At 40.1% G+C, this 18,428-nt stretch overlaps 2 protein-coding genes and 1 pseudogene across 9 annotated transcripts in view; 2 read left to right on the top strand and 1 right to left on the bottom strand.

Annotated features, from left to right (window-relative positions):
- Positions 1–5,498, bottom strand: part of ARID2 (AT-rich interaction domain 2) — a 160,699-nt gene extending 155,201 nt beyond the window's left edge. For both annotated transcript variants that reach the window (XR_014804018.1, XM_021092987.2), the window contains exons 1-3: positions 5,284–5,498; positions 5,076–5,169; positions 3,907–4,004 (exon numbers count right to left, since the gene is read on the bottom strand). Coding sequence is in view for 1 of the 2 variants with exons in the window: in XM_021092987.2 (XP_020948646.2) it covers positions 3,907–4,004; positions 5,076–5,169; positions 5,284–5,375 (284 nt within the window). In the remaining variant the exon portion in view is untranslated. The remainder of the gene's footprint in view (positions 1–3,906; positions 4,005–5,075; positions 5,170–5,283) is intronic.
- A 122-nt stretch (positions 5,499–5,620) lies between these two features.
- On the top strand, positions 5,621–9,632 carry LOC146403489 (uncharacterized; annotated as a pseudogene). Its single transcript, XR_014804034.1, has one exon. The product of XR_014804034.1 is annotated as an uncharacterized LOC146403489 (transcript).
- LOC146403488 (uncharacterized) overlaps positions 5,656–18,428 on the top strand; it is a 327,016-nt gene continuing 314,243 nt past the window's right edge. For 3 of the 6 annotated variants that reach the window (XR_014804046.1, XR_014804045.1, XR_014804044.1), the window contains exon 1: positions 7,539–8,409. The gene's annotated coding sequence lies outside the window, so the exon portion shown is untranslated. Of the gene's footprint in view, positions 5,862–7,538; positions 8,410–18,428 lie in introns of those variants that run through there. The other 3 variants (XM_084957246.1, XM_084957242.1, XM_084957244.1) reach the window with 2 other exon arrangements.

Here is an 18,428-nt window from a genome sequence, read left to right as displayed (position 1 = left end):
TGTTTAAAACATGGTTTCTAAGACATAACACTAACCTAGCTGAGCTCTTATAAGTCTTTCAACTTTTTCTACTTTCTACTCCTTTCAACAAGTTTGCATGCCCTCTAAAATGCAACAGAATACCAGAAAATATCAAAATCAAACTTGTTCAAAATTATATAGTTTATAAAATTAACTTTAGAATGTCTATATGAATAATTTATTTAGATACAGTTTTTCTTCCAGTCTCCATAGTACTTTTATTTTCCTTCCTTGAATAAGGAGAGCAATCTCTCCTTATCAATTCTGTTGATACACCAACTCAGTGTACTACTCTAAGTACCGATATTACATATTTATTACAATTTTGAATTATTCTTTCATTTAACCTCAAGTGATTCATAAAAAGCTTTCTCTTAAAAGAAGTGATCTACGTGGCGGATACTAACTACCTAACACACAAGTGTATTCATTCTATTTACCTAATAAACATAAACTTTGCTGGTATAATTTAAGGGAAGGCTTCATTCGCTAAAGGGGGGGGGGCGGGAGATAAATTCACAATGAAACTGAAAATTCACTAAGGTGGGTGCAACTCTATAACTGGGTACAACTTTACACATACTTTCATTTACACGTAAGTACATGTAAAAAAAGAAGTGATTTTATAAGAAAACTACTAATAAAGTTTTATACAATAATTTTTTTGTGTCTAAGATATTTTACCTCCTTTCCAAAAATCAAGTTTATAATGGAAACATCAAGTCAATCTTGACTGTAACTGTACTACTGGTATCAGTAAGCTACAATAAAATTCTTCAAGTATTTGAAATATGTACCTACATCTTCATAGGAAGACTTCAAACTCACAACAAAAGTAAGAGCAGTAAATTGCTCCCCCCCCCAATTTTAGCATCAAAAGATAAAAGCAACCAATATGCAGCATAATGAATATAATAAATACATTTAACCATATGTAATTTCCAATTATATTTTAATTTCTTAAAATCATTTGTGACTAACAAACTGAATTCATAATAGACTGATTAAATATTACTGAACACACGGAGGAATATAACTTTTTTGTCCAAATAACAAATGCCCTTAAAGCCACTTAGATTTTCTTACACTTTATCTTAATCTACAAAATATGAAAAATTATACCTATCCTTTCAAACTTATAAAGGTATTCTAATAATAAACATGTGTGGAACATATTAAGATGTACATAACAAGAAAGGACTAAATGAAAACAAAATATATAGACATCACAGATGAGTAATACCCAATCTTTAAAGATAGTACTTTTATACATTATCAGTAGGCACTTACATTTTTAAGTAAATACCAGTGTTAAAACAAATAATCAATTGCATTTTCAATTTTAGACTTTGAGAAATTTTTGTAGACAGTCTACAACTGAAAAAATGTATGTTTGACACAATCAAGCTAATTTCTGGCAGACTACTAAACTCATCCCTCTATATTTAATGACTGTCTATGTTTGTACCAAAACAAACAAAAAAATGTTATATACATGGCCAGCATACTAGTTTGCTCTTCTTAATAAGGCTAACAGCTACCCATCCAATTAGTACTGAAACTATAGAGGAATGTTAGCAAATATTAAACTTGTAGAGTAAATGAAGAATACATGTCTTACAGTAAGTCAAATGAAACAGAAGTTCATATTTTCAAAAAAGTATTCCACCTGTGATTTATAAAACACACTGCATTATCTACTCAACAGAAATCATGAAATTCAATTTGATATATCAAAGAAGGAACTTACAAAGTCACTTGATTACTGCTTCTTACTATGAAGAGGTACTCTCATGGTTAAGTAACAGAACTACTATGAAAGCTTGGCATCCTGTCTGCCAGTTAAGATTTTTCAGGGGAAGGTGTAAAACCCAGCATAATACATGTCCTCTAACTGTGCAATATTACACCACTATGGAAAAAAATCTTCCAAGGTTGGTAGTACCCAATTTTTGACCAGCATATTTCTTTTGTATTTTTTTTACAAGCCATGCAAATTTTCACATGGCTTTATTTTCCAAAACAAATGCTTCAACTTTTTCCCTAGTAGCCTAGATACAATCCTACAAAAACAAACCTGGAGAGTGATATATGGAGGAAAAACAAGTTTAGCTAAGGACAAACGTAGCTTCTAGTAAGGGTATAAAGCTCAAATTGACCTGAGAACAATGTAAAGAGTTACAAACAATCCTGAAACTACATAGTTAAAAAAAATAGTACCTATAAGTATAATCAATGGAGGATATGATCCCAAGATAGAAATCACAACTGGAAAAACAATACTTATGTAATTTGTAGTAAACTAGGAGTCTAGCCATTTGATTGTGCTAAAACCCTGTTAATATGAATGTAAATTCTTCAGAAAAACACACATCTCATGAAACATATCTCTCATACAGTAACTTCTGGATATTAAGTTTCAATCAATCATCTAATAAATATTAGGCATTAACTTTAAAACATGTATTTTAAACAGTTAAAATCTAAATGGCTCAAACTGATTACCAGAAAACCAGGACATGTATTAACACCACTCCTCTCAACATTACAAATGAAAATGAGCAATTAATATCACCATAAATAAAAAATTCTCTACTTCTCACCACATTACTAAATCAATGGTTTTAGAGGTTAATTTTATTCTACTTTGTTTTTTGTTTTAGTCTTTTATTTAAAAATGCACTCTAACACATGCCACCTCATACTCAGAATAGATAACAACTAACCATATTTAATATTTTCTAGACTTCCCTGTAACTCAGAACTACTCACAAAGTTCTGCAAACTCTTTAGCTTCAAGGCTGAAGTCAATCTAAGCCAATAGAAAGTACACCTGTGCAATTACTGCATTTCCTATTCCAGAATGCTGAACATAACACAGAATATCCACATATGGATATTGCATTTGGAGCAATGATAAATGCCAAACTCCAATTATACAGAAGAAGCTGCATTACCTAAAAAAAAGGCCATCCTATAACATCATTATTGAAAAGTAATAAATATGAAGAGCATTATTTTAATTTTAAATAATAAATAGCAACTAAGGAGACTATGAAGGTAGATAAATATTAAAAATAAGACAATATGAAAATATTCCTAGGAGAAAAACTGAAAGAAAATATTAAAACTTAATTACAAAATAGATTATCTAAACTGTATCACATGCCAACTGAGTAAGAAATTTACTTCGTCAAACAGTCAAAAAAGAGGGGAGAGAATGAACGAAAACCCAAATCATAGTCTTCCATTTTGTAGTATCCCTGATCTTCCTAAATAAACAATAATCCTTTTAAACGTTTTTAAGTCACTCAAAAATCCCCCCCCCAAATTCTAAAAACAACCCGGGTCACTTAAAGCACCAACATGTTACGCTATGCAGAAACATTCTACTGAAAAATTACTCAGTGACACGGTTCCACACACATAAAAGTTTCATTTTTTAAAAATCTTAAAGTCAGAATTTAAAAGGGCAAAAGAGTTTCCAAAACAAAGAAAAAATTTCCCAAGGGATACAAAGTTTCATTAACTATCTTAACTCTTTTACTAAGCATCACCTTTCTGCCCCTCTGTGGATATCAAGCAATCAATAACAATGTCACAAAAGAATGTTTACCAAGAATGGGGGTGGGGTGTCACCTGTAATGATTCTGTATGAAAAATGTAAACAATCCTAAAATAGGAAAGGAAAACTTTCACCTTCCTACAACCTCACTTTATTGATATTTAATGTTTCTCAGGCTGAAATTAACAGACGTTTAGAAATTGGTGAGCAAGGCTTGCTTCTGGTTTGGGGCTTTCTTCTCTTTTTTTTTTTTTCCTTAAAAAAATCTCCCCATAAGTCCCTTATTTCCAAACACTGTTGGAAGAGTCACTACTACTCACCGCAAGTAATACTGTTTTAAAGCAAAGGCAGCGTTAGAACAACTTCTGGGAAAGTTGAACTCTTCAACAATTTCTCCCCACTGATTCTTCTCAGAAACCTGTTAAAAACACAGCCACACTTGTCTGAGAGTGCACAATCCAAGAAAACTCTAACCTAACTATGAAATAAATACCCATTCTACAGAGATGTGGAGATACCTCAGGCATCAGTGGGTGATTCGGCTCGATCCGTAAGAGTAACTGAGCAAGGGCTGCTTGAATCACTGGGTTTTCACCCAAGAGCCCTGTATTTAACAGCACTTGTTTTGTTTGGGGGGCGGGGGGGGGGTGTTGGTGGGTTTGTTTTGTTTTTGAAGCCCGGACAATAACCAATCGCAAGTCCCTCTGTCGCCCCCTTTTAAATCTCAACGCGGTCCGTTTACACTAAAAAAAAAAAGTTCAAAAGGATCAATACTGTTCCGGACAGCGACGTCCGCAGGTTCTGGGGGGGCCGGGGCCGGGGCCGATTCCGATCCCTCTCCCAGATCTATCCATCTCCATAGGCCCTTCTTTGAGGCCTACAGCTTCTGCCTAGCCTTGAAGCCTAAGATGGCTATTTGGAGACAGGTCCTGGTTTCTTTTGTTAGCTGTATAAACCGAGGGCGACGGGGCCGAGGCTGTGCCCCCGGCTGCCGGGATCATTTCGCAGCCGATTATCGATGTTAAACCTGCCCGCGCTAATTTTGAGTTGCACGAAAACTGCTCTCAGAGTCTGTGTGTCTCTGTGTCTCCGCCTGTGCTAGAGCGGCAGCGGCGGCAGAGCTGACTCGCGAGCGAGCGGGCGGGCGGGCGCGGGCGCGGGGCGGGCGCGGGGCTCGGGCGGGCGCCCCGCACGCCCGCACTCCCCGCTGCGGCGCTCAGACCCCGCCGGGCCGGCCGGGCACCGGGCAGGGCGCGAGCCGGCGCCGGGCCGCCCGCCCGCCGAGCCCCGCGCCCGCCGCGCGCACGCGAGCCACCAGGCCAAAAACAGCCCCGCCGCCGTCCGCCTCCGTGCCACCGGCTGGGAGCGAAAAGAACGCCTCTGGCCCCCGCGGGCCACCCCCCCAGCCCCGAGCGCCCACTCCGGGGTCAAAGGAGACTTTTTGGAGGAGGCCAGCGAGAGGGAAATACAAATTAAAACTTCCACTCACCTTCGCGAATCCGCCTAAAGTAGTGACTCTGGTGTAGAGACCGTGAAGATCCAGCTCCTTCCCACCCACCGCAGGGATTTTTTTAAAAGGCGACCTGCGGGAGAGAGAAAGCCCCGCACTTGTCAGCCGGGACCCCGCGCCGGCCCGGGCGGGAGAGCCCTGTTCGCCCCGGCTCGCCCCGGCGCTGCCCCCCCGGTTCTGCTCTCACCCTCTGCTGTGGTGGAACTGCCGCAGCTCGTCCAGGAAAGCGAGTCCCTTTCTCCGCTCGTCCGGAGGCGCCTTCCCCGTCGAGTTTGCCATTATTTTTTCAAAGGAGGTTTTTAAAAAACCCAGATCGGTGTTTTAAAAGCGCCCCCCGCTCCCTGCGCTTCCTACCAGAGCCCGGAGCCCATTCCTCGGCCGGCGGCGGCGGGGCTCAGTCATGGGCCGGCGGTGGCGGCGGCGGCGGCGGCGGCGGCGCAGGGAGGGAGGGAGGGAGGGGGAGGAGGAGGAGGAGGAGGGGAAGGAGGGAGCAGGAGGCCAGGGGGAGAGGAGGGAAGGAGGGAGGGGAATTTCTAAAAAAGTTTAAAGAAATCGGAGCGAAACTAGAGGGGCAGGCGACTGCCGGATCCGCGCGAAGCCGCGGGGCGAGCGCGGCCCCCACCCCTTCCTTCCCTCCCTCCCCGCGGCCCGGCTCTCGCCCGCCTCTCAGCGCCGCCGGCCCAGGCGGCTCGGCCCGGGGACGCGATTCAACATGGTGCTGCTGCCGGGGACGCGCGAACAGGCCAGGGGAAAGGCGAGCTGACGGTGAGGGGCCGGGGCGGCCGGAGGCCCGGGAGTTTCGGCAGCCGCGGCGGCGGCGACGGCGGCGGCGGCGGCGGGGCTGGGGCAGGCGGGGCTGGGGGTGGGGAGGGGGAGGTCTGTGTGGTGGTTTGTGGAAAGCGGGGTGACAGCGTGTATTCCGGCCGCAGCTCCGCTGGGCCCTCGCACACATTCACGCGCGGCCTCGCGGCCGGGGCGTCCCCGGGCAGAAGGCACCGGCGGCAGCCGAGCCGCTGCGCGCCACCCGCCTGCTTCCCTCCCCGCCAGCCTCCCTCTCTGCCGGCTCCAGCGCCGCCACAGCCGGGCAGCCAGCGCCGCACAGCGACCCCCGAGGGCCGGCCGCGGCACTGCGCCTGGCTCCACACCGCCCCGGCTGCTCCTCGCGGGGAACAATAGACTCGGCTCGCCGGGCTTAGGGTTCATCTGCAATGTGCCGCACATTTCACACGCACACAAAGCCGGCGGAAAGGGGGGAGGCGCGGGGAAACGGCCACTACCGGTTGTTCCAGGGTTAGGGGTGGAGGCGATGTTCGCGTCCCCGGCCCGGCTGTTGGAAGGGCCCCATTGGAGTCCCCGCCCGCCCGACAGAACCTGTGTGGCGCTCGGGAGCGAAAGGAAGCCCAGAGGGGCAGCTCCTCACGCTCCGCATCTTTTCACTGATCAGAATAAAGTCAATCTGTCAATCTTTTTTTTTTTTTTTTTTTTTTTTTTAAGGTCTAAGAGAATCGGCTTTTCTGAGCCTTGTGCTGGTATTTGGGGGCCTGGTTAGCACATTTTCCATGAATTATCCACAAACTAACTTTAGCGAACTGTAAATGAAATACAATGTGAACTGTCCTAGTTCTGTAGAAATAGAGTCATGCTCTTAATTCATCTTCCCTTTGGCTTCACGTCTCAAACTAGATTATTCTGTGCTGAGTTATGCAAACAGTAATTAAACTGGTTGGGAAGCAATCTTTTGAACTTTGACGATAATAATTAACATTTGTTTTTATATTAAGGTATCTTAAAGATAGTGCGCTTTAAACCACTATTGACTAAAACCTTTAATTTTTGCTTTCTCTGAAATGTCTCACATGCGACCTTAGTTCCAAATATTTTTTCTTTGAAGCTCAAAAAAAAAAAAAAAAAAAAAAAAAGGCTGCTTAGATGGGAGACTCAACACCTCAACAAATACTACAAGTTTGCATCTACCAGCAGCTGGAGTCAGCCCTTTGCTACAAATGTTAATTAAGCTCCACGACGTGTGAAGCCTATTATCATTCCCATTTCTGTGACGGCCACTACGGGCAAAGTCACCGACAACCAAGGACACAGGCCAGTAAAGGTCTGGATGGGTTATTTCAGGTAGTGATTCCAATGAGAACATGTACTTGGTGGTGAAAAGAATTATGTAATATAGCCCAGCACGCTTCCGGTGCTCACTCTAGGAAACGGATTTATTTCGCAAGGAAAGTTTGTCTCTTAAATGGGGTCGGTTATAATAAGGCTATGGCTGGGAAGTTCCTGACACCGAAGGGCCAGTAAGTGCCTCGGAAGCCAGGGAGGGGCGGAGACCCAGGCTGGGGGAGTGTAGGAGCCGGGCCGGGGCCGGAGGCGAGGGGGGGCGGGGCAGGAGGGAGACCAGGTCATCTGTCCCTTCCCCCACCGGTCCGCTTAGGGATGGTGGAGATGTGGGCCGCAGAGCTGCGAGGCCCGAGCTGTGCGGATTCCCTGAACGCCGCACTTGCGCACAGCCCCTTACGTAACTGTCAGCGCCGGGGATTCCCTAGAGGGGGTCATTCTATTCAACCATTACACACACCCCGGGCTCCTGCCGCCGCGCCGCCGCCTCACAAAATGGCGGCGCCCATAGAGGAGACAGCGGCCGCCTCCTCAGCCCCATTTTGTGGGAGGCGAGAGATCTGTCAACATGGAATACCTCCGCTGAGGAAGCATCCGAGTTTGGAAATCCTGCTTAAGGATGGAACCGAGGGGATCTCCTTCGACGGAAAATGTCAGCGACTCCTACCACCTCCACGCTTTTTCACTGTTTTCGTTTTCTCGAAGGAAGCGCCCGAAGCTGCTGGGGTACTTGTAACTAAGGAGAGAGGAGAAAGCTGCGGCTGACTGCTCCGGGGACTTGCCGCGGCGTTTCCGTGGCTCTGGTTTCTCTTCCACGCTGCCGGCAGCTGACCGCGATCTCGTAGGAGGGTCGCCTGGGCCGCCAGGCCCGCTCCAACGGGACAGGGACCGGGCGACGCGGAGCGGCAGCGGCGGCCTGCGCCGCACCACTTGTGCAGCGAGACTTTTCGGTAGTTTTTAAATGCCAGAGTCCACAGCTCCGCCGGTTCCTCTCGCCAAGAGTCGCGGGTTTGGGGAGCTCCAAACGTCCCTGCTCCGGGGACTCGCAGTCGGCCGGGAGTCCGGTTGCCGGAAGCTGGTTGCCCAGAGCCGGCGGTACTCAAGGATTCCCGCAGCCCCGGCGCGCAGTGTGGTCGCCGTCGGGACCCGGGCCCTGGTTGGTGCTGATGGGGCAGGAGTGGGAACGAAGGCACGTACCCTGAAATTTAAGTCGTCCGAGTCGGGACCTAGGGCTGTATGTTTTAACTGTCTCAGGTTAAACGTTAGAAGGTTTTTTCGGCTATCTCTGTGGTGGGCAAACCTAGTTGCCTTATTTTTTTTAATTCGAGGGGCAGAATGGAGGGGTGACGTTTTATATTTTTATTTTTCAAGCAGAGGATGTCACTTTTAAGCCACTGACTATTTGCTGTCTGTGTGTGTGCATAGACACATGTGTATGCAATAGTGTGTTTTGCTTCGCAGTACAGATATCAAAGGCTAGAGACCTGGATGGGATTCTAACGTTTTGATGCCTTTAAAAATTTTTTCTTTAATGTGGTATGTAGTGGGAGAATTCACTCTGAGGGAAAAAAGGAAAATAATTATTTTTCTGCAGAAGTTGTCATCTTCAAAATGGAGTCCTAAAGGATATCTGATGGATAGAATTTAAAATCATAACTCTTTGGATATACTCTAGTCAAAAGGAAACAAAAACATCAAGCTTGATGTTTATCAGATTACTACCTGGTTCGATTTCCCCCAGACTAGTAAAATGTAAGACAAAGTAAACTGTCAACGGTATTTGCTTGTAGGAGGATTGTAAAGTTTTAAGGAAGGAAAAGATTCGTTTAGAACCTTAAGTATGCATTAAACGAATAATTTATTTCAAATGTTTTGTCAATTACAAGTCATTTGTCTTGCATGACTTTTTTTTTTTTTTTGAGGTGTTTTCTTTATGTTGATTTTGACCCACAGATTTCCTCCCTAGTGCAGAACTGCAGCTTTCTGCAGGCTGCGCCTCAGTCACTAAGTTCCATGCCCCCGTCCCCTGCGTGCACCTGCTTGCTACTCTTGGCTTGTGTTTGGCAAGATAGAGTTTCTGGTCTTGTCTGTTCCCTTTGATGTTCTTTATATTTAATAAATTTGGTTACCACTAATCAAGAATACCCTGTCTTAGCACCCAAATACCCAGAGAATTTTCGTTAATGGAATTGCACTAACAGTAACCCTATTGCATAGTATTACATGTCTCTGTACCGTATTGCATTTCCTATAGTGGGCAGCATAGAGCAGGTGGATCCTGGAAAAGAAATGCTAGAGAGGTATGACAGTTTTATAGTAGATATCATCTAATTGGATAAGATGTAAATAAAATGAAGTTCATACTTTTCAAGCGTTAATGGAAAATATTCCAATAAAAGTTACCGATAATAGTGGAAATTGTCAAAACTCAATTTGTATAGTTTACTGTTCTGATAAGAAATGTTGATAGTAACTGCAAGCCCTGAACACCAGAGATTTCTGTTATTTTTACATGACTCTCCAAGCCTTATCAGTTTTAATATTATTTAATCAAGAAATTGTGATGTTTACAATTCCCTCTTTTAAGTAACTTTAAAAAAACATACCAAATTTCAAATCAAGCATGCCAGGTATGTGATTACAACAGCTGACATAACTTAATTGAGGAAATGATATGTTGATTCATTGGAGAAATTTTGGATTTTAGGTTACTCCCAGGTTTAAAAGAATTGGTTGAACAAGGCTATTGAACTTAAATTTATAATGATCTTAAGAAAGGAACTTTTGATAAGATGTGAGAATGCTTTCACCACTTGCTGCTCTATCCTGTGTCTACTGCTGTGAACTAACTTGTCTTAGTGAACATTTGATTACAATACTAGAACTTAGATGTGGACTTTCCTTCAAAGACTCTAAAGGAGTCCTGGTAACTAAGCTTTTAAAAGGTGAGGTAGTAGTACATTACACTGCTGATTAGGGTAATTATAATGTAGATATTCTGAATCTGCTATTGACAGATTGCTCAATGATCTAGCCCTGTAGGATTTGGTGTTTTGGGGAGTTTTTTTTGTTGTTTCTTTTCCATAGGAATTAGAGGTTATCCTTTGTGCATAAATTCATTGCAATTTATTTTTTTAAAACAATAATTTTCAACTAAAAAAGACTCTTTTAATAAGACTTAATGGCTAGAAAATTGAATTTTAGCCAATTATAATATTCATAGGAGAGGCAATCCCAAATGTGCTCTTTAAGGGAGCTGGTATCATTGGTTGTTAGGTCAATTATCTAATCTTGAATTTTTAAAATCGTTGTGGGTTTAAGGTGCTACATTTGTGTGTTCTTTTTTATTTCATCTATTTTGGTCAGTGAAAAGCAGGCCCCAAACTAACTGTCTCATTATTGTATCATCACAGTTTATAGTAGATTAATACTTTGTTTATAGTATTTAATAACTTCTGAAAAACTAGGAGAGTGTAAATACTAAACAAAGGAAATAGGTTTTTTCAATGCAGATTACTAAATCATTGAGTAAATATTTATTGAATGCAAAATCTTGGGCAAAAGATGAAGGAAGAGAAATTGAATTGCCCCTCAAGGAAATTGTACTACAGTAGTCGGTTTTTCTTAACTGCTAGCTTTAAAAGATTAAAATGAAATATTCAGACCATAGGGTTCTTAATTTATAATACTTAAGCAGGATGTTTAACATAGACTTAAGTTCAAAATTCTGTTTAAAATAGACACAAATGTAATTGTCTTCAAAACAGCATTACATTAAGGATCTGTGTTAGGATTAGTATTACTCAAAGTGCTGTAAAAACAATGCCATTTAAATCACATCCTTTGAAGATTCAGATCCACAAAAAATATGATTCCAGTAATTAAATTTAATTATGGGAAATGCATAGGGGGATGTTCAGTGAATGTAAAAAATAGGCTACTTGAGCACACAAACAGAAATTGTTCTAATGAATTTTGATTTTCTGTTTCAATTTTTTGGTACATTGACTCTTCTGACATTGCACTTTGCTATTAATTAAAAAAAATTAAACCCCAAAGACAAATTAATTCCATATTTAATGCAGATTTAATTCATGACTAGCTGTAAAGCTTAAGGAATTGGCAGTCTTTTTGGTGAAACAATAAAATAGGAATTAAGCAGAAATGCAAAACTATATAATAATTAGGTTTCATAAAAGTATATATAGTTTTCCTTTTATAACTATAGGAATCAAGATAGTATTAATATAATTTATTTAGCTTTTTTTCTCTGAAAACATACCACAAACTGTTCACATTTAGCATCAAAATTAAAAGCCTCCATGGCTAGTGTTAACTGTTGAGGTTTATTACTATACACTGAGGGAAATTCTAACCAATAGATCAGTGGCAACACTTTTTTTTAAGGTGCTATGGTTCTTTGACATAATTTGTAGAACTCAAAACAATTCTCATTATCTTTGTGTGATAATGTACATGAGAAATACTTAAAAACAGTTCTTCAGGGGTACAAAATAACTGACAGTGTTTTGCAGTTAGCTGCAGTAGTTCCAAGTATTTAAAACAAAGTTGAAAATTTTAAGTATATTGTGCTACATTTTTATAACCAAATCTCCCTCTTATTAACAATACTAATTCTAATAACATTCATTAGTGATTATTGATAGACCAAATAAATAGGAAAATAGGTCTTGTTCTAGTGTTTATTCATTTTAGCCACAATTAAAGACAGGTTTCCTCAGGGCTAATCAGCAGTTAAATGATGGTTCTCCTGTTCCTCTGGAAACAGAAAGAAACTTCCCTCTTTAGGGTATACAGGAATTTGCGCTCTTCCCACTGAACTAAATCCATCCTTTACACTACCTTTTACTAACCTCAATTATTTTTTGTGCTGCATTAAAGTTGGGGGCCACCAAAAATAGGAGTAGTAGTATCAGGAGTACACTGCCCTGGGTGGGTTGGTATGCACTGCTGATACTCTCCTTCTTACCCTATCTTTGTTCTCAATGTCAGTTTCTAAAGAGTTTTGAAATAATAGTATATTCCCAGCTAAATAAGAGAGTTAACTTGTGATATTTATAGCATTCAAGGAATTCACAATCCCTGTGAAATGTGTTTATTGCATTTTTCTAGGGAGAAGGTCTTAGCAGGCATGTGCATCTTAAAGGGCCCTGTGTTATCCAAAAACTATATTTATTAGAGACAAGTAGTAAGTTTAGAGGATCACCTCAGGGGCTGGTTTTTATTTTGTGTGTTGTTGGCCTCTAGAGAAAGGCATATTGAAAATTTAGTTAAGGAATATCATTTCAGTTTATCAAATTGTAAGAATTACAGCAAATAAGCAAAAATCTATTTCTAAAGAAAAACTACAATAGGTTTTTAAAGAAAGTTTAATAAAATGCATTTAATCATTGTGCAATTTGTCCTCTATTGAAAAATGTATGGATAAGGGATTAATTCAGAATAGGCCCCTACTGTAATTATTCAGCTATCTAATTGGGAATACCTAAGGATACATATGAATTAATTACCATTGTGGGCATGAAAGTGTGAGCTTAATGTTCATGGATGAAATTAATCAGAATGTTTCCAGAGATGTGGCCAGGTCACACTGCCCTCTTCCTTTCTCCTTTGTGTTTACTTGCTCTGCTACTCTTTGCTGCAGCTTATGAGGAATGTACCTAGGAGTTGGCCCAGACCTTGGTTTTATCGACATCTACAACAGGGCTACTTTAGGCCACAGCAGGTTCTTGTAACTTATCTGTGGCTCCAATGTGTGATAATTGGAACTTTTAAGAATACTAACCTCAGAGTGCAATTCAGTATACCTTTTTTAAAAGAGTTAACTACTTCAGTCCTAAACTGAGCCTATTTCAAATTGCTCAATGGATATTTTATTTTAATTTATTTTTGCTTTTTAGGGCTGCACGCACAGCATATGGAGGTTCACAGGCTAGGAGTCCAATCGGAGCTACAGCTGCTGGGCTACACCACCGCTCACAGCAACGCCAGATCTTTAACCCACTGAGCGAGCCCAGGGGTCAAACCCGCAACCTCATTGTTTCTAGTCGGGTTCGTTTCTGCTGTGCCATGACAGGAAGATATTTTAATAGATATTTTAATACATTAATTATTTCTTTGCCCTTTTTTTGTTTGTAGATCCTTATATGCCTACTTACCCATATTCAAAAATCCCCAATTCCATTGTCTTTGAGAGAGGGGGAGGGTTAGTGCTCCTTCGTGTTTTACATATATGTTTACATTAAGACTTAGGCCCACTCCCTACTGAACCAAAGGGAAAGGGAATATTTGAAAGAAAACATATATTTTACTCAGACTCCAATAATTAGGCTAATGTAGTTGATTTATGTCATACATTGAGATCATTCTTAAAAGGTAAACATTTTACAGTAGGCCTCCAGGCTCACAAATCAGTGCTTTTTCTACAAAACATTCTTTCTGTCTTGCTAATGAAATCCAATTTCCAGAATCATAGTGAGTTGTTAAGCAAATATGCATAAAACCATAAATTTATCTGAATCATTTATTAAAGAATAGTATATAAAAATTTAAACAGAAATCATTGATCAGTGAAAAGCGATAGAAAATAAAATAAAAATAGAATTATGGTAAAATAAGCTAAAAGACCTTTCTTTAGGGAATTACTGGGGAAAGTGAGCTCAAATAGGAGGCCTGGGGGGCCTGCTGTATAGCACAGGGAACCATGCTCAATAATATTTTGTAATAACCTATAAGGGAAAAGTATCTGAATCACTGCCATACAGCTGATGCCATACAGCTGAAACCAACATGACATTATAAAATGTAACTACTTCAATTTAAAAAAAAAATGCAGGAACTTCCCTTATCACTTACTATTAGACTTTCTTTGCCAATGTGCACCTCTTGTTTAAAAACCAAGTAAAAATATTTGAAATGAGTCTTTTAAAGCTACAACTTATATAACATTTATATATATATCACTGCTGTATATAGACTAACATTTTAACCTCACTACAGTAACTTGTACAATTTTATAACTGCTAAATGCCCTACAAAAAGCTATCAGCCCATTGTCAACTGAAGGAAAAAAAAAAGCAAACCCCAAAATTGAAAATTATGGTTTTTTTGAGGGACTTACTGAGGACTTAAGCCCAGAAGACAGCCTCTCAGAGGAACTCTCAGAGGGACTCTTTGGAGCTGGAATATATAACAGTTTTTGCAACAAAAACCCAGGTAGTTGGAGCATCAAAAGATCACTGTTAATTAAAGAAAAACCAGACATCTCACTGAAGTTAATGTATTTAGCACTCTTCTCTATATGGGAAGATATAAGAATTTGGGCTCACTGAAATCATTCCTCTGATATGCATCTTAATTATCTAGGGCTAGTATCCTGTTTCCCTCCCTCCTAAATCCCCTCAGGGTGAACAGTTGGGAGCTGCTGGAGTGACTGATGGCTTGATGGCATAACATTCTTTGTTTACTGATATGAGAGGGGACATTTTTCATCAACACCATGTAGATAGGAGTTTCTTCCTTAGTGTTTTGTGGTAATTGAGAAGAAATCAGCATTTAAGGAATATATTATTATTGTAGTTTTTGAGTTTCCAAAGCCAAGAATATAAGAGCAGTATCTAGGTACAGATCCATTATTTTAGGAAAGATAGTTTTACTCAGTCTGGTAACCGATGCTTCTCAACTTATAATCAAGACTCAATAATCAAACCAGAAAGTTCAGGAAGAAAAGAGTAGCAAGTATCAACCCTCAGAACTTGCTCATATCACATACTTGTCATTTTGGTGGTGGATATTTGCCGGTCTTCTCTGATGAAAGAGAGATTAGCAGTCCTGGTTTCTCTTGTGTTGACTGGCAGGTCTCAAGTAAAGATTTATTTTCCAAGAAGAAAAGCAATTAGGGAGGGTTCTTGCAGAAGGATTTTCAGAGCCGAAAATCAGCCTTAAAAATGCTGTAGTTTTTGGACCCAGTTCGGAAGTGGCCAAGACCAAACCTCAAAGCATGAAAGCAAATGTTGAGTAGAGGAGACATTATACTCATTAAGAACTATCAAATGAATCAGAGGCAAGACTTCCTATTGACAGGCAAGTTAAGTGCTGTTTTCTGGAACTTTTAGTTGGTGCCTGGTGGATTCTCTTGGAATAGGTCTGGAAGGTTTTTTGGACATATTTGAAACATGAGGTTGAAATTTCCTCACTAGAAGGCCGGGGTAAGGACAAAAGATCTGCCAGCTATCAGATAGACCCAGCACTGGTCTGGTGATTCAAGTAGGAAGTGTCCAAGAAACTTTCTTCTGGAATGTTGTGTCTACAAGAAACAAAAGATTAATACGTTGTTTGATGAGTAAGAGAGTCATCTTCTTAAAGCATAGATCCAATACAGAAGAGCTTTGTGCCTGACAAATAGGAAGACTTTTAGGTGAGGTACAGGCCATGTCTTCCACTAATGAACCTAGATGGGAATGAGGTGTGATGGATACCTGAAAATTTCCTAGGCCGTTAGTATTTTATGAGTTAAAAATAATCCAATATGATTGCTGAAAATTTCTTTTGAAAAATGAGAGTATGTGCCTGCCACTTTTGGTTTAGTTTCTTTAGAGTCCCATACTAGATATTACACTGTCTCTATTGTTTCTCGATGGAGGAACAGCAAAGGCTTTAAAAGGTCTGTAGGGCTTTATAAACTCCATTTAAATCTATCTGAAAAAGTGTATTCCCTAATAATTACCAAAATGCTATTGTTAGGTATTGGTGTTAAAAGACTTTGCCACGTCACGTCAGCTCTTGCTTATAAGTATGTTACTACCTATCCTGCAAAGGTACACATAATCGCTAAAACATATCCTCATGAAAAACACATATAATATTAACTGGAATATTTGCAGAAGGCTCCTAAGGGGGGTGAATTGTATTTATTTATTTATTTATTTATTCATGCATTCTTTGTTTTTTTTCCTTGTTTTGTTTTGTTTTTGCTTTCTACAGCCGCACCCTGTGGCTTATAGAAATTCCCAGGCTAGGGTTGAATCAGAACTGCAGCTGCCGGCCTACCCCACAGCCACAGCAACACAGGATCTGAGCTGCATCTGCAACCTACACCACAGCTCACAGCAACACCAGATCCTTAGCCCACTGAGCAGAGGCAGGGATCGAACCCATATCCTCATGGATACTGTTCAGGTTCATTACTGCTGAGTCACAAGGAGAACTCCCATTCATTCTGTCTTTAAATTTAATTTGCTACCTGATCTTGAAAAGGTATAACATCTGAATGAGTTAGCAGAGAAAACCAGTTGGTTGATAATGAGCAAGGAAGAGTGAAGGAGAAATCACCACAGCCTTACTTTAGTGAGAATAGCATTTTGTAATAGCCAAGCTGAAGAGACTGTAAGGCCTGCTAGATGTCTTAGCTCCTTCAGAAGTGAGGAAACCTTTTCATTTTGCAGTTTTCTTCAAGAACTACCCCAAAGCTTGAGGTTAATCTGTAAATTATGACTTTTAAGAGGTAAAAGTATAATCTCAAGTAAGGACAGCACTTTCTGCCACCTAGGAAAACTATGGAGAAAGCAAAATCTTACTACTTTGTGTTGAAAAGAGACTGCACATCCAGAGACCAATTTGGTTGTTTTTTTTTGTTTTTTTTTCTGAGCTACCAGTTCCCTCTTCAATATTATACACAAGTGTTTTTAGTCGTAGCGCCTGTTACTAATTAAACAAGTTGAGATAGCAAAAACTCTTTAAAGTAGAAATCATATCTAACCAGAGATGTGTGTATAAGTGTGTATGACCATATATTTGCAAGAAAAGGAATGTGCCAATGATTTTCTTCCTCATCTTAAAAAATAAATTTGCAAGAAAATTTCAGAAATCAGAATGTTATTTTAAATATTAACAAGGCGTCAAATTATTAAACCAGGCAATCAGAATCACAGACTTTAAAAGGTATAAGTTATTTTCCAGGCTATAGCAACACTGAAATTCGGAGGTCTGATAGTACTATTTTTAAAAAAATACTTGTAAAGTCAGTTTTATGACGTTGAATAGAATGTGTTTACTTTTCTGCAGTTAAGAGGAAGAGAGTGTATTTTCCAATTTTACTCTTGCTAAGATTCATTTATTAAAGGAGCAGTTAGAAGTGCCTAAATACTGGAGTTTATGTCGTGTCACAGTGGTTAACGAATCTGACTAGGAACCATGAGGTTGCGGGTTCGATCCCTGGCCTTGCTCAGTGTGTTAGGTATCCGGTGTTGCCGTGAGCTGTGGTGTAGGTTGCAGACGTGGCTGGGATCCCTTGTTGCTGTGGCTACAGCTCCGATTGGACCCCTAGTCTGGAACCTCCACATGTTGCTGATGCAGCCTTAAAAAGACCAAAAAAATTTTTTTTAATTAAAAGAGTGCTAAATACCAGATTTCCACAAGCTAACATCAAGAGTGAAGATCAGGTACAAACTTAACATTTAGAAGAAGACAGAAATAATGAATGTTAACAAATGGAATACAGAACATGTAATGTCTTTCCTGTGCATGTAATTAGGAATATAAAGTTTATTGCAGATTAAAATATGTTTGAAACAGTCTAAATAGTATATATACTTGAAGTAGATTTTGGTAAAATGATTGTATATTTAAATCACCTGTTTCTTAAATTGTATGGTTATTTTTAGTCTTTATAGACCATAATTTACAGTTATAGATCATTTTCTGTGGTATGGGAAAGCTATTTGTTGTTTTCCCTCCTCCCTCTTAACTCTGTCTCTCATTATTTTTATGATTCCCAAGAATTTGCAAACTTGCTCTTTCATGTTTTCTGAAAATGTGAAAAGTGTTAAAAATTTATGTTTTCAGTGCCTTAGGAAGTATGTAGGAATACATTTTTTAAAACCGTGTGCCCAAATCAGCATTTTCTAAAGTGTCATGATCTGTTTACAGGTGTTAGGTGAAAAAAGATGCAGTTACATAATTTTGTGAAATGCCAAATTAAGTTAAATTTTTTTCTGTAAGACTTAAGTTGCCCAAGCCTTCACTTATTCTTTGTAATCCCATATTACATATAACCAATATAATGCTCAGTATATACTTTTGAATAAGTTAATACACATCTAACAACTCCAAAGTTCATTTTTTTATTGTTTATCCTTTTGAATTTTATTCCATGTTCTTTGAACTACCACTCAAAAACATCAACAAACA

Source organism: Sus scrofa, chromosome 5, assembly GCF_054392235.1.
Source record: "Sus scrofa isolate SSC_HxYL_T2T_F1_AM1 chromosome 5, Sscrofa_HxYL_maternal_Yorkshire_Landrace_v2.0, whole genome shotgun sequence".
Taxonomy (NCBI): Eukaryota; Metazoa; Chordata; class Mammalia; order Artiodactyla; family Suidae; genus Sus; species Sus scrofa.
Note: the sequence above shows the minus strand (reverse complement) of the source record. Positions and strands in the feature narration are given on the sequence as shown.